Source organism: Centropristis striata, chromosome 11 (assembly GCF_030273125.1).
Source record: "Centropristis striata isolate RG_2023a ecotype Rhode Island chromosome 11, C.striata_1.0, whole genome shotgun sequence".
NCBI classification, from domain to species: Eukaryota; Metazoa; Chordata; class Actinopteri; order Perciformes; family Serranidae; genus Centropristis; species Centropristis striata.
Window position 1 is genome coordinate 25,671,754 of NC_081527.1, and position 16,865 is coordinate 25,688,618.

Here is a 16,865-nt window from a genome sequence, read left to right on the forward strand (position 1 = left end):
CAGCAATTCATCACAACACACCAGCAATTCATCACAACACACCAGCAATTCACACAACACACCAGCAATTCATCACAACACACCAGCAATTGACCACAACACACCAGCAATTCATCACAACACACCAGCAATTCATCACAACACACCAGCAATTCAACACACCAGCAATTCACCACAACACACCTGCAATTCATCACAACACACCAGCAATTCACCACAACACACCAGCAATTCACCACAACACACCAGGCAATTCACCACAACACACCAGGCAATTCACCACAACACACCAGCAATTTCACCACAACACACCAGCAATTCACCACAACACACCAGGCAATTCACCACATCACGCCAGCAATTCATCACAACACACCAGCAATTCACCACAACACACCAGGCAATTCACCACAACACACCAGCAATTTCACCACAACACACCAGGCAATTCACCACAACACACCAGCAATTTCACCACAACACACCAGCAATTTCACCACAACACGCCAGCAATTCATCACAACACACCAGCAATTCACCACAACACACCAGGCAATTCACCACAACACACCAGCAATTTCACCACAACACGCCAGCAATTCATCACAACACACCAGCAATTCACCAAAACACACCAGCAATTCACCAAAACACACCAGGCAATTCACCACAACACACCAGCAATTCATCACAACTCGCCAGCAATTCACCACAACACACCAGGCAATTCACAACAACACACCATCAATTCATCACAACACGGCAGCAATTCACCACAACACACCAGGCAATTCACCACAACACACCAGCAATTCACCACAACACACCAGCAATTCCACGTCCAATACATTCTGGAGGACCTCAGGTATCTTTTTCCAAACTTACAAGACGTTTCACTGTGAAATATCAGAATAAAATTCCCTTGGATATTTACTGTACAGAAATTATCCAAGGGCATTTTATTATGAAGTTCGCCGACACAACAAATACATTTTCTGTGTGACGCAATTTCATTATTCCACGTGGTGTGTACATGTAAAGTTAATACTTCATCTCCTCTCTGCAAGTAAGAGTTTTATACTGGAGAGTGAGAAAGAATGGCAGTAAAGTGTTTATCCTTCATGTCAGCTTGCTCTGAGCAGTCTCAATGAATTTACCATAAATATCACAATACGGGCGCGCTACATTATATAGGAACGGCTGGTTTGACTAAGGAGAAGAGAATAACGGCAGCAGCCAATCAGGAGGAGGATCATATGTACCTACCCTTTCCGTTGTGATGAATTGCTGGTGTGTTGTGTAAATTGCTGGTGTGGTTTGCACTTCGTAGACCCCAGTATGAAATACTCAAAATACATTTAACTGCAGTACTGTCTGTAAAGAGGAGACTCATTGGGGACACATAGAACACATTTTTTATTTAGATATCCTGAGGTCAGAGGTCAAGGGACATTGAGCATTGAGGTAATCACACATGAAGGAAATTGGGCTCATTGAATCCACAAGAGTCTCAGCTTTCCAGTCAGACCCAATTGAAGAACTCCCATAATGTTTAGGGACCCCAGTATGCATAAATATTCACATACAGTAGGACAAAATAACACATTTTACTGCAAAAATAATAATGAGGAGACTCATGGACCAATAGAACCAATTTAATTTAGATATCTGAAAGACTCTGGAGGAGCTGAGGCTGTCCACTCTACAAGTATTTGGTCTTAAACCAAAGAATTGGAAACATTAGCTTGAAACCATGGTGGTGCTATATGAAAAGTTCTGCAGGGTTTATGGACTGACACAAGCTACACTGCTAACAAGGCTGCAAAATAAAGTCAAGTCCTCCTGTTAACGAGCGCAGAGGCTTTGTGTTAATTTTCTCTCAGATGATATTACCACAGTGTAAATCGACTTTCCTGCCTTTAATGCAGCGGATGGAGAAGACTTCCTCTTAACCTGCGCCTGAACCTGCTGAGGAGAAAACAACCACAGGATAAAACTTAATGAAAATCTCCTTAATGCACAATAATATCCTCACAGGGGGAAACGGAGCGTCTCCGAGCCTCTGCTGATACTCGACATAATGTGAGCACACTGCTCGTTAAGCTGCGTGACGCCGTAATTTCTCATAAGTAAACACGCGGATTAGCGGAGCAGAACGAGCGCTACTCGCCCAGCTGCACCGTGCAAATGTTGAGTTTGGAGATCAAAGGGGAGATGAAACAGAATCCAGAGAGTTTTATTATCTGCAGCTCGCTCTGCACTTCGATCCAACGGACTGAAATGTCTCAGGGGGGAAAGATTCCTCCACCGCTCTTTCACTTCGTTCACTATGTCTTTTAACTTACACTCAGAGACGGACAATAGAGGTTTGGATTAGACCATTAACGGTGTGAAGGACGAAGTGATTCCTCCTCTGGTTCATGCAGGTGATGAGGACCTCTCTGAAAGATTTATTCACTTGAAGGACACATCCTCAAACTCAGTAATAAATGATTAGAACTATAATCTTTTCTCAACCTTCACTATGAGCTTTTAATCACCCAACACTTCAGATGGTCATAGTGGAAGAAAAACAAAAAAAAATTATTTTAAGGGATGTAATAAATCTAATGTGTTAAATATAGATGAGTCAGCATGTAATTCATTAGTGGGACAAAAACAACTAAATAAGGGCTACATTAAATTTGTATTCATTCATTTAAATAGAAAAATCATGATAGAAAAGTTTAAAAATAAAGGCTATATCATGAGAATAAGGACATGTGTAACATCCCTCTTGCAGTATACACAGGTAACCTCACCTAGCGGTAACCTCACCTAGTGGTAACCTCACCTAGCGGTAACCTCACCTAGCGGTAACCTCACCTAGTGGTAACCTCACCTAGCGGTAACCTCACCTAACAACAGAAACACAGAGCTAATGGAAAAATGGCGAAGCGTCAGGGAGACTAAAATACTGAATATCTCCAAAAGAAAAAGAGAGGGTACCATGAAAGTCACATTGAGTTCGGCTTCATAGAAGCAATGGACAACGGGGGGGTCGCCAAAGTTTACAATGGTAAAGATGTGGGTCCCTCAAGAAAAAGGTTGGGAACCACTGATTTAGTGCAACCGAACGCTGAACAAGACATTTTAAATGAACAAAATGTTGAAATAACTTTGAAGTGAGACTTCAAGACTTCAAAACAAGAGACTGAGACGATAATGTTGACATGAGAATGTTTTCTGAGGTAATAAATCAAGTGAGAAGTCGTCTCATGTTGTATTGAGATAGATAGGACCGGACCCCTGCTGGATGTTTTTGAAAGATTGCAGGCTTTGCTTCACCCCTCAGATCAGGATGTTGCTAGTTTGTGAGATCACACATGACCAAACGTCTGATAACAAATCCTGTGGAGGAGACGCTAATCATTTACTGCTCAGTGATCAATTTTGCATCACATTATAATCATCATGCATTAGAGAGGAAAAGAAAAAAACAGCTCAATATGCACTCACCAGGCTAATTACGGTCATTAATAATCCTCTCAGGGAGGTTTGTAGGAAACTGCTGGAAAGATTCTCAGGATGTTAAACCGACAAATTTGTAGAATGTGTAATTACAAAACCACTGAAGGTATCATCTGAGTGATTATCCTCTTTGTGCTGTTAGTGATAGAGGATAGATTAATGCTGTGGTTATTTTAACATGATATATTATTATTATAACTGTGAAAATGGGCGTTATCATCAGAGTTTGAACTTTCCGACAGTCCTTGAACGGTTCATATGTTACCATAAGTTTCCATTAGAAAAAATGACCAAAATAAAATTGTGATATTTCTGTCAGAATCACTTTATTCTACATGTCATTTAAAACTATTAAGATCAAATAGTCTTGATTTAAAACTCACGTGACAAATATTCACTGAAAATCTGTTTACACAGAGCAGAGAGGAGCGGACAGGAGAGTCTCGAAACATGACAATACTTTAATATGTACAATTTGTAGGGGGAACTGTTTTTATTATTATTTGTGACACTTGTTGGCACTTGGAAAAGTGTTTATATATAAGTGAAGTTTTATTCAAATTTTTTTTAAAATCAATAAGAAAATCAGAAAATTTCAGAATATTTTTCTCACAAATTTCTAGTGATCTGACAGAAAAATTGTAGTTATTAATTGTAAATTTACCATATTTATCTCAGAGAATTAGTTTTTTTCTTGCAACTATATGACTTTATATTCTCAGAAAATATTTTTTTATAGCGTTTCAGTCTCAGAGAATTACAGATTTTTTTCTTGCAAATTTTATAACAAACTTTATAATCTCGCAGAATATTTGAGTTTTTATTGAGTATTTTTTTACTTTTTCCATGTTTGAGTTCCCACTTCTAGCTATGATTGTTGTGTTTCTTATAGATTTATATAGATTTTATATATATTGCAGTGAAATACAAGAACACAGAGAGGAGAATGTAAAAAGAGCAGAAAATGCTCTGACACTGCTCGTTGTTGTTATTATGTTAAATCCTGTTAATCTCCACAGCTTCTTGCTGGTTGGTGAACTTTAAACTCACACACACACACAGACACACACACTCACACACACACACACACACACACACACACACAGTTTGTTATCTTCATGTTGATGTGAACGTTCAGTCACTTTAATGAGGCGTACAGAAGCTTTGTTGGCTGTTTCTTTATGACTGCAGTGAATTACAGACAGACGGCTGCGTGTGAGTGAAGAATCCCTTAATGAGCGAAGCATTTGTGTTTTATGATTTATCTGCTCACTCACACACACACACACACACACACGCACATCACTCCGTTTATTCACATCTGTTTTGTTTTAAACAAAATCACTTGTTAGTTTGTGTTCATTGATCTGATAGGGAGCATCTTTTATGTGACGTCTCGCTGTGAACCTTCCCTCTAAAGCAGCTATTCTCAACCTTGGGGTCCCGACCCCAATTGGGGTCGCGAGATGATTTCTGGGGGTCGCCAAATCATTTTGGAAGTCAGCTCTGTCTCCACTGTGTTAAAGTGTCACATGTGTTTTAGTCTTTTTGGTCATTTAATGTCTTTTTTTTTTGGTAATTTTGTGTCTTTTTTGTGTCTTTTTTAGATCATTTTGTGGTAAATTTCTGTTTTTTGGTAATTTTGTTTCCTTTTTTAGTCATTTTCTGTCAATTTGGTAATTTTGTGTCTTTTTTTGGTCATTTTGTGTCTGGTAATTTTGTGTCTTTTTTGGTCATTTTGTGTCTTTTTTGATCATTCTGTGGTCATTTTGTTTCCTTTTTTGGTAATTTTGTTTCTTTTTTGGGTGATCTGAACTGTGCGTGTGAGATTGTGTTCAGTGAGCGGGGGTCACAGACAACATGCATGTTAAATTGGGGGTCGCGACTCAAAAAGGTTGAGAACTACTGCTCTAAAGTACCGGCTTCAAACCCCACGCCAGTTTTTGTTTGATGATGATAGGCCAAGTAAAACCTGAGATAAGGTCAAGTATATTAATGAATAAAATCTTAGATGTTTGGTTTGGAACCAACATTTAAAATAATGCAATGAGCTTTATTTTTGTAGTTTAGTGAAAAACTAAGATCAGGTCATATAGGTGAGGTTGTGCTGAAAACAATGATACCAACATGTCATGGTGAACATTTTTTCAGTTTATATACAGTCAAAAACTGACAAAATAGCCCAAAACTTCAAAAACTTCAAGTTCAATCACACTCTGCTGATCACAGGTGACTTTTTGGCTGTTATCATAAGTGTGTGAGTGTTTTAAGATGAAACGAGACGAGCTGAAAGCTTCATCTAGTACAGGGGTGGGCAATTAATGTTCCCAAGGGGCCCCATGACTGCTCAATATTAATTTAATCGCTTTATAAAATACAGTAAATTATCTGGTTTTGAGCTGCTACTGATAGGAACACATGTTATGATGAGACTGTTAATGTGGAGTGAATCAAATATAGCAGTAAAAAGTAGTAAATACTCCAATCACTATATCACTTTTCCATTTATTTTAAACACAACTGTAAATGACCTTTAGCAAGGTTCCTATTGGTGTTTTTGTATTATATAGCTTGTTTGTATATTTTCTAGGTGTTTTACAATGTTGTGATGCTTTTATTTTGAAAAGGTGCTGTCCAGTGTGAAACGGGTGCTTTAATTTTGAAAGGTGGTGACAGGAAATAACAGGTGGAACGGTTAAATGAAAAACGAACGGTAAATAATAACGAGTGCGTCGTAATTCATATAAAGTTGATATAAAGTATGAAAAGGCTTCTATAGTGGCTGACTGACAGGACACAAGGTTTGTTAAAGTTTATTTTCTTCTGTCATATATATTAGTGGCTATATTTGTTGTCTTAACTATAGCAAAAGTGCTTGTTTGCTCAAGTGCTAATGATAATGTTTGCTATTGTTTTCTTACGGTGGATTCACAAGGTGACCAAGGAATTTATTAACTTGTTAATTTATTAACTTTATGCAAAAAGCAATAGGTGTTTTTGACAAGGTACCTCGGGTAACTCAGTTATACGTAAATTTCAAAATAAAAGCACTGCGGTTGTATTGATTTCTAATATCTGGGTAACCTCACGCGGGCCGGAAAAGGACAGCCAAGGGGCCGGATGTGGCCCGCGGGCCGCCCAATGCCCAGCTCTGATCTAGCAGCTGATTCTCATCTCACGTTGTGTATTTTGTATGTGTTGTATAGAAACCACGGGTCTGGACCACGGCGACGGGTTCTACGCCGGCATGCCGATCCCCTGCGCCGACAGCTACGCCGGCTTCTGTGTTCACGGGAAATGTGAGATCAAGTACAACACGGCCACCTGCAGGTCTGTGACCCCCTCCTCACAAATCTGTGATCTATTTTAAATATTTTATATATTTTATGTATTTTATATATTTTATATTGCCACTTTAATCTCAGAGAAATTCAATTTTTTCTCCTGCAATTTTATGACTTCATGATCTCACAGAATATTTTTGTTTTTCTCGTACATTTCACACTTTAATCTCGGAAATTCAGAAATTTACCACTTTAAACTCACAGAATATTTTTGTTTTTTTCAATCAGAAATTTGTGACTTTTTTCTATTTGCCATTTTAATCTCAGATATTTTCAGATTTTTTCTCACAAATTTCTAACTTTTATAACTTTCACCATGAATTTGTGACTTTTTTTCTCATTATTTTTAGCTCACAGAATTTTTTTTTTCTTGTAAATTTACCATTTTAATCTTTAATTTCAAAAAAATATTGCATTTTCTGAATATTTTAATTTTTTGTTTTTCATGTACATTTTCCATTTTAATCTTGAGGAATTTCAGAAATGTACCATTTTAATCTTTTTTTTGTTTGTTTTTTATCACAAGGTTTGAGGTTTGTTTTTCTTTTAATTGTACCACTTTAATCTCAATGAATGTATCAGAGATTTTCTTCTTGAGAATATTTTTTTTGCTTGCAATTTTCTGACTTAATATTCTCAGAGAATGTTTCTAGCTGTTGCCATCTTGCTGTTTTGCAGCCATTCAATTCCTCAGAGCGATAACTTTACTTGAAACCACAAACTGTTGGTGATATTTCAGTGGTATGTGCAGCGATTACATCATGTGTGCTGTGGAGGTTTTGTGTCAGTCAGTTAATCTGTCGAGCTGTTTACACCGACAACATGCTGCTCCACCATTTACTGTGGTCTGGAGCCTCTTCTTTAAACCTGTTCTCATTAAATTAGTGCCAAAATCCAGATAAATTACATTCACATTCATCTCAGATAATATACACTACCGGTCAAAAGTTGAACACCCCAATTTTTCCATTTTTTATTGAAATTCAAGCAGTTCAAGTCAAATGAACAGCTTGAAAGGGTACAAAGGTAAGTGGTGAACTGCCAGAGGTAAATAAAAAAAGGTAAGCTTAACCAAAACTGGAAAATAATGTACATTTCAGAATTATACAAGTAGGCCTTTTTCAGGGAACAAGAAATGGGTAAACAACTTAACTCTATGGAGTCTTGGGCTATTTTGTCCATTTTTGAATTCTTTTCATGTCTTTGCAAGTCATTTTGTGTCTTTAGGTGTCTTTTTTGGTCATTTTGTGTCTTTTTTAAGTCATTTTGTGTCTTTTGGTGTCTTTTTTGTCATTTTGTGTATTTTTTTGGTTATTTTGTGTCTTTTTGTGTCTTTTTTTGGTCATTTTGTGTCTTTTTTAAGTCATTTTGTGTCTTTTGTTGTCTTTTTTTGTCATTTTGTGTCTTTTTTTGGTCATTTTGTGTCTTTTTTAAGTAATTTTGTATCTTTTTGTGTCTTTTTTTGGTCATTTTGTGTCTTTTTTAAGTCATTTTGTTGTCTTTTGTTGTCATTTTGTGTCTTTTTTTGGTTATTTTGTGTCTTTTTTTGGTCATTTTGTGTCTTTTTTTAAGTCATTTTGTGTCTTTTCTTATCTTTTTTTGTCATTTTGTGTCTTTTTTTGGTCATTTTGTGTCTTTTTTAAGTCATTTTGTGTCTTTTGTTATCTTTTTTTGTCATTTTGTGTCTTTTTTTGGTCATTTTGTGTCTTTTTTAAGTCATTTTGTGTCTTTTGTTGTCTTTTTTTGTCATTTTGTGTCTTTTTTTGGTCATTTTGTGTCTTTTTTTAGTCCTCTTTCATCTCTGAGAATTTTTAAATTTCTTGTCGCAAATTTATGACTTCATGATCTAACCAAATATGTGTGTACATTTGTGACTTTTTCGTAGTGAATGTACAACTTAAACTCTGGATTTTTTCTTTTAAATTTATGACTTGTAAAGTTATTAATTTATTTTTTCTTGCAAATTTTACTTTTTTCTCATAAATTTGCCACGTAAGTCTTGGAAAAATTTTCTTTCACGTTTATGATTTCATAATCTCAGAGAAATTTCGTTTTTCCCTTGTGAATGGGAATGGTTAAATTCTGGAAAAGTTGGTGTGTTCTAAAACTTTTGACCAGTAGTGTATCTCAACAATATCTATAATAACATCAACAAAACATCTAATTTTATTGCCACTTAAATCTGGGAGAATTTTGTATTATTATTATTATTATTATTATTATTATTATTACTATTATGTATGACTTAACCTCAGAGAATATTTACATTTTTCTCTGAAAAAAATTAAAGTAAATTTGCCACTTTGACCTCAGAGAATTTCTGATTTTTTTTCTTGCAATTACAGAAATTTAAAGAGATGCTTATGATATCTGATGATCAAATCAGATCAAAATTCACTTTTAGCACCACGCAACCACGAAAACACCTCTTCAACCCAGCTGGAATAGGGTGATGTGTCCTCCAGACTTGCTTCATTTCAATGAAAAAAGCTCCTCTCACGAATAAACTCTTCTTTCCACAGAAGTATCCATCAAAATTATGACAAAAAAACACAAAAGAAATACATAAAAATTGAGCAAAATTGAGCAAAATCAAAGAGCTATCAGACTCTGCTGCTCCCGGAACATTTCCTTCGTTATAAATCCTTTCTGAGAATTTCTGAATATTTGAGTTTTTTCTTTTAAATTTGCCACTTTAATCTCAGAAGTTTTTTTGTTCTTGCAAATGTATAACTTTATAATCTCAGAGATGTTTTATCTAAATTTTTGACTTTTTTTTTTTTACATTTGCCCCATTAGAATTTCCGTTTTTTTTCCCCTGCAATTTTATGACTTTATATTTTCACAGATTTTTTTTGTTTTTCTTGTATATTTGTGACTTTTTTATACATTTACATTTAATCTCAAAGAATATTTGAGTTTTTTTATTATGGATTTGTGATTTTTTTTTTCTTTTAATTGCAGAATTTTCTCAGAGTATATAGTTTTTTCTCGGGAATTTGCATTTTACTCATCATTGTACCTCTGATTTCTGAGAATTCTCTTTTTATCTCAAATGTATGACTTTATGATCTCACAGGTGTGATGCAGGATACAAAGGCACTCAGTGTGACGAGCCTCAGGACTTCAACATCCTGTACGTGGTTCCCAGCGGTCAGAAGCTGCACTATGTCCTCATCGCCGCCATCATCGGCGCCGTGCAGATCGCCATCATCGTCGCCGTGGTGATGTGCATCACAAGGTGAAAATCTAAAGCTTGTAATCAGCAGATAAAGTGGATTTCCACTGTTTTTGACCAATCAATTAATGATCACTTAAAAATGTTTTTATTTGAATTTTATTTTCATTAAAAATCTTCAATATTTCCAGATATAACCTGATATCTTAAGGGATTTTTGTCTGTATTTAAAATGTTTATCCAAATGTGATGTTTTGTCTTTATCCTTAGAATATGCATATAATAATATAATACTATAATAATAATAATAATAATAATAATAATAATATTTAATATAATTTAATTGTTTTATCAAAATCTAATCAAATAATAATTACATCATTATAAATGTCTGATTAATATTTTTTTTAAATATATATTAATTATTCGACAGTCAGCGGAGGGTTTTTTTTTTCATGATCTATATTTTTATCTTCAATAACAATAACAATAAATAGTAAACAAGCAGTATAAACTAGGCATATATGAAAGGTATTAACAGTTAAACAAGTAAAAAATATTAAAAAGTATGACTGATAAAACAAAAATCCTTTAGAGCACTTATAATTTCTATTATAGATTTATCATATTTCGTAGAGCATACAGCAAATTTACATACAACAATTAAAAAAAGAATGAAGCCAAGAACCAGGTGTGGATGGACCTGTGGCACACAAGCCGCCATTGCACAGAGAATATTTTAAATATAATAAATTAAATGAAAAAGTAACCTGAGTAAGAGATATTGTGTACAGTGTTTATAGTGCAGTGATTGTCAATCACTCAAACGTCTCACTGCTTCTCCGTCTATCGGAGAAGGACAGTTAACAGGATCTGACTCGTCCTGGTTTCTCTGCTGCTCACAGACTTCAATCAGATGTCACTCTCTCTTTGTCGAGGAGAGGTTTTGTTATTAATAAATTAATCTTGTAAAATTTGCTGCACCTACACTGGTAAATGGTAAATGGACCTGCACTTATTTAGCACTTTTCTAGTCTCTTTGTGACCACTCAAAGCTCTTTACACTACAGACTGACTCATTCACCCTTTCACACACACATTCATACTGGTGGCAGAGGCTGCCCTAAACGCTGCCACCTGCCACCATTGGGAATTCATTCACACACTGATGAACTTATAGCCTGGGTAAACCCAGACTGCCTTGCGCGCTCAAATTTCATTTCGAACCTCCAGGCAGTCTGGCAACCAGAGAGGTTTCTTAGCCCTGTTTAAGGATCCAATCACAGAGCGGGGAGGGACGGCAAGATGATGACGCGTACTACTCGGCAGACGGAAGCTTGGAGTTTTCTTACGGATCCAACATGGCTGCTGCAGACGCGAAACTCTCTTTAGCTGTAGATGGTGTTTTAAATAGTTTAGAGCCAAAGTTGAAAGGCGAAAGGTCTCTCGGCGGCTCCGCTGTCCCCCGGCTCGTAGCCAGATCACCGGTAGCGCGGCTAGCGCCGCTACGTAACGCCGAGCCGGCTCGTAGCCGGTCACCGCCGATGATCTGGCTACCAGCCGGGGGACAGCGGAGCCCCCAGAGACCCCCAGCAGCTTGTTTATTGCCCATAAAATCAGTGGATGTGTGTGGCTGAATGACATGAGGGGGAATAAGGCGTAAAAATAAATAATCTTGCAGAAAGCGAGAACTGGAGAAGCAAAGCAGCAAACAACACTCTCTCACAAACACACACACAACAAACATCCATTTCTGTAGCTCTACTACGTCATCTGGTATAACTGATCTGATTGGCTAAGAGCTACCTACAGACGATTTGATAGACATTCTAAGCGCCCAATAAACGGCTCCGGAGGATCGTAAACCACACCTCCTCTACGGAGAAATGAACGGCAGGTGTCCAGACCTAATCTCCAATGAGATTTGGTCTGGTGTAAGCCAGGCTAGATGAACGCAGCATTGGGGTTCAATTTGGGGTTCAGTATCTTGCTCAAGGATACTTCGACATGTAGGCTGCCATGGTCAGGGATTGAACCACCAACCCTTCTGTTATGAAATAATTGTTTCTGACTGAAGAATTGGAACTTTCATTTGCATGTTTTTCAAAATAAAAAGTTGCGATAAATTTGTATGTAAACCTGTTGAAAATATCTTAAGTCTCACTGTTCCAGGTCACTTTATTTAAATGAATTCATATCTATGTCTCTCTCTCTGTCTCTCTTTCTGTCTTTTAGGAAATGTCCGAAGAACAACAGGGGTCGCCGACAAAAACAAAACCTGGGACACTTTTCCTCGGACACTAACACCAGGATGGTATAGCCGTGTTTGTCTGGGTTCTTTTTTTAAAGTTTTTTCTTACGACGTGGGAATACCATTTTTTAACGGTAGAGATGTGCGTATTAATTTGTTTTTGCTCTCCTGGGAAACCATTAAAAAGAAGAATGAGGATATTTATTTAAGGGGCCTTAAAGGGGCCTTTCCCTCCTTTTTGTTTTGTTTATGGATGAAAATGATTTTCCTTTTTCTTTTTTCTTTTTTTTGCTGCAAGACCAAGTTCAAGGAGCCGAATCGTCACTTTACATCGCCACCATGTCCGCTGTCTTAATTACGTTAAACTGCTTCATTCGAGGTTTCGTTGAATGCTTTATGAACACCTTTTGGTTTGTCTGCCCCTCAGGAATGTGCTATTTATTGAAAATGATTATCTCCGCGCCCCTCTCATTTTATTTTCTACTAATAATGTGCAGCTGATCACCAAATGCAGTTTGTTTTACTTTTGTAGGAGGTGAATGGGGGCCAGCCAGTGATATAGATATGTTTATACTTATTATTATTATTATTATTATTATTTGGTATGGAAAGACTTCACTGTGTTAAAACAAGCTAATGATTTATAATTATAATTTTTATTATAATAATAATGATTTTTACTTTAGGTTTTTATGTTAATTTTTCCGAATTCTAGTTCCTGTATATTCGCATGACTTGTGAAAATTGTGTACTGTGGTGTAGTTTAAACTTTTTAAAAAGAAAAGCAGACAGCCTCGACGCCTCAGAGATCCACTGGAGGAGGAAAAGTGGGACAGACGAGTGGAGGACGTGATGTTTGAGGCTGTCTTGACCTCGATTGTAGTTATCATCGACGGTGGGAAACTCTGGATTACGTTGTTTTATTAAAAAAAAACTGAAAAAAAAAACTTTTTGCTTTGAGAAGGAACAGATTCGTGTTGAGGAATGTTTTTGCATCAAACGTGGATTCAGAGGATTGTAACGGAAGCTTGTCAGCTGTTCCGAGGCTTGACGGATCAACTGATGATTTTTTTATGTGACTGGAGAAAATCTCGGAGGCTTTTCTTTGAATGTGAGAGAATAATTGTAATTATTGTCTTTATTTTATCCCTCTTTTGTTTGTTTTAGTTCTGCATTTGCTCCTCAGCAAGACATTCCAAGCACAGAGGATCCCAAACAGAAAAGACTCCCAAAATACTCTGACAGGAAACTGCTGAAGCCCTGAGTGGCCAGTGAGCGAAATCATTTTCTCTTCTTTGTTTACAACTTCAGAGGGTTTTAACTTGTCCAGGATCAGCCCGTCCTGGTGCAAATAAAGTAAAATAAATGTGTAACTAATAATCAGTGCTCATCAAAAACTTTTCATTCAACTTTTTTTTTTTTTTACCTCTTGAAGCAGCTACAAGAAACTTTCATTTTGTGTTTTCACGAGCACCAGACTCCCTTTAGAAAACCTCTCATTTTACTGCTGCAAAAAATATTTCAAAATGAGGAAAATATTCCTTGCAAAGCCTTTTATTTCACCTGTTCTTCAGTCTTGAAAACAAAGAAGAGAGAACAATTAAGATCAGACTTAGAAAATCGATTCCCAGCTTCTTCTTTTTTTAATCTCTTTTGCCCCTCAGGGCTTCCGTACAAACACACCTCACAGTCCAAATATGTCATACAGACCCTGTTTCCTCCTGGTATTAAGATGTGACATAAAACAGGTAATAGAACAGAAAACGGACAAATCCTGCGTGTAGCAAACCAACAACAACAATCCGAACAGTGTGTCGTCATCCAGTGAATGACGATGTCTTTTCTGTGTTGTTCCCTCACTGTAATTCAACATCTGTGTCCAGTTCTATATCAGAGTCCCAGCAGCTGTTTGCAAGAAAACTTTTCACTGACATTTAAACTCCTCCTCCATCCTGACTCAGCACTCTCAGAACTGATAATGCATTTACATTTCTGTTTAATCAAAACACACAAAGTAAACTGTTGTTTTTATTTAAATTAATCTTTAATTGTCGCTGACTTGTGGTATTTGTTACATTAAAGTTTCGGTGTTTTCAGTATTCACGCCATATCGGGAAAATTCTTTAAATGTTAGCTGCAGATAATCTGTTGATGTCAAGGTGTCCCTGTACAATTCTTTATCTGGCATCGAAATCATCACAGAAACTACTCATGAAATATATTTTGTTCAAAGCTGTTTCCTGACGCGTGAGGGGGTTAACTTTGCATTGACTCTGCTGCCATTTAATCCACAAACAGAATAATAACAACTAAAAGTGAGAACTACAAGAAGAGACCTTTCACACCTCGTTTGTTCTGGACTTTCTGATAGTGGGATCCAAACTAAAATCGTTTGTGTGAAAGCTCCCCAAACCGAATCCTGGTATATTTCACTTAAAAAGAATGGAATGCCATCACTGCTCATTTGCTCTATAAATGATTATTGTATTATAAACAATGTAATAGTTGATGGCAATGACTTGGATGAAGTTATATCATGTGAACACTGACAACTGTAGAGGATCTAAAATCGAGCCCAGAGGAACACCACATTTTTAATCAATAATACATTTTGTATAACTGCTGGCTGAAGGAGCAAGACAAATCTGAGGAAAACCATATTGTTACACCTTCTTCTTCTTCTTCTTCTTCTGTAATGGTATAATTGTTTTCCAACTGGAAAATTTGCGCCACCTACTGCTTATCTCCACGAACAAACTCTGAGTATTCACACATTCGTGGACGGTTCTCACAGTTTTTTTTGGATTCTCCGGAACCCAATAGTATATGAATGACATACTATTTCTGGTGAAATATTTCAATGTCCAAATACTAGACACAGTAATGTCCCACAATGCACTGCGGTGGTGACGATAACATTCATAGCAGACTAAAGAGACAACGGAGTGAATCAGAGCTGTGCCGTAATGTGGTGTAATAGAAGTTAAGTTGCAAAAAAATCTGTTTTAATTTTTTTTTTCATTAAATTTGAACCTCCAGAGAACAATAAGCATGCACAGTGATTTGGCGTTAAATCAAAAAGTAATAATCATTTCTTGTGCTTTTTGAGCAGTAGTGGAAAAAATATTCAGATCCTTTACTGCAGCATCAATTATCAGCATCAAAATGTTCTTAGTATCAAAAATGAAAAGTAGTCATTATGCAAAATGGGCCCTCTCAGATTCTAAATATATAATTTGATTATTATCATTATTGATGCATTTATGTAAACAGCATTTTAATTGTGTCAAGATAGGGCTCATTTTAAGGACTTAATATACTGGTTTAAGGTTTAATTTTTAAGAATGTGTAATGACTCTAAATGTATCTTTGTTTTTCTATCTTAAATCTCGACCTGAAAAGTAACTAAGGCTGTTGACTAAACATAGCGGAGAAAAAGAATAAAGTTACATAAAAAAGTGCCTCAAATTGGTACAGTACTTCAGTAAATGTTACATTCCACCAGAAATAGCAAAAGTAAAAAAAATACCAAAATTAAAATTAAAATATTTTCCCCCCCTTTTTTCTGCTTACTGGAGAAACTTCAGGATCAGAATGATCACTGAGAATCATCATCAAGTACTCTTCATGCAGAATGGACCCACTCAGACTTTCTAATAGATATTCTAAATATATTTTTGCATTATTATTATTTTTGATGCTTTTATGTAATCAAGGTAGGGCTCATTTTAACTTCTTAATATTTTGTTATGAGGTTCAATTAAACATTTTTATGTTAAAATTAGACCTGAAGGTAACTAAAGCTGTTGAATAAATATAGTAAAAGTTACATAAAATGGAAAGTAAATTACAAGTACCTCAAAATTGTACTTAAGTACTTAGTTACATGGTGAGATGAGGCAACGTATCGTGTGGAACTGAAACTCTGATGCTGTGCTGAGTTCAGGGGAGGTCCGTCTTCTCTGTATGTTTATCTTTTTCATTTTCTGTCACTATTTGTTTTCTGTAACGTCTTAGTCTGCAGGTCGTATCGTAGGTCCCCCCCCTACCCCCCCTCCGCTGAGCAGCGTGCTCCTACGTGTTGTTGACCATCGCAGCTGTGACTTCTCTAAATGTGACTAGAATGTGTTTGACATGTTAATATTCTGCATGTAGACTTTGAGAGGCTATTTTTGGTCTCTGCCAAAATAAAAAAGAAATGTTTTTTTAATGTACAGCGGGGTGCCGACGTGTCATTTCAGTAAGATTTTCATCTTTCATCCTGTTTGACTCTTTCTTCTTCTGATGCCACTCTCTTCTTACAGCGGATTCCACTTCCTCTGATGGGTTAATGAAGTTTTTCCTCTATGTGTGTGTGTGTGTGTGTGTGTGTGTGTGTGTGTGTGCACAGAAACATGTTATTGACATAACCTGTGTCCTCTACAGAAGCCGAGAACGGCCATTTTTATTTTTATGCACCGTTATCTTGTGATAACAACTTATTATTTTGTTATCTCGATATAACGAAGATCATTTTCTCGTGATAACAAATTAAATAAACGTAGGTTTTGAGGCCTAATTAGGCTGAGGGAAGTGCCTGACT

The 16,865-nt window shown here is 36.4% G+C and overlaps 1 protein-coding gene across 1 annotated transcript in view; it reads left to right on the forward strand.

The window, feature by feature from the left end:
* tmeff1a (transmembrane protein with EGF-like and two follistatin-like domains 1a) overlaps window positions 1-16,497 on the forward strand; it is a 128,343-nt gene extending 111,846 nt beyond the window's left edge. The window contains exons 8-10 of the mRNA XM_059345337.1: window positions 6,717-6,840; window positions 9,934-10,095; window positions 12,268-16,497. Coding sequence (XP_059201320.1) covers window positions 6,717-6,840; window positions 9,934-10,095; window positions 12,268-12,352 — 371 coding nt within the window. The 3' untranslated portion in view covers window positions 12,353-16,497. The remainder of the gene's footprint in view (window positions 1-6,716; window positions 6,841-9,933; window positions 10,096-12,267) is intronic.
* The last annotated feature ends 368 nt before the right edge of the window (window positions 16,498-16,865 follow it).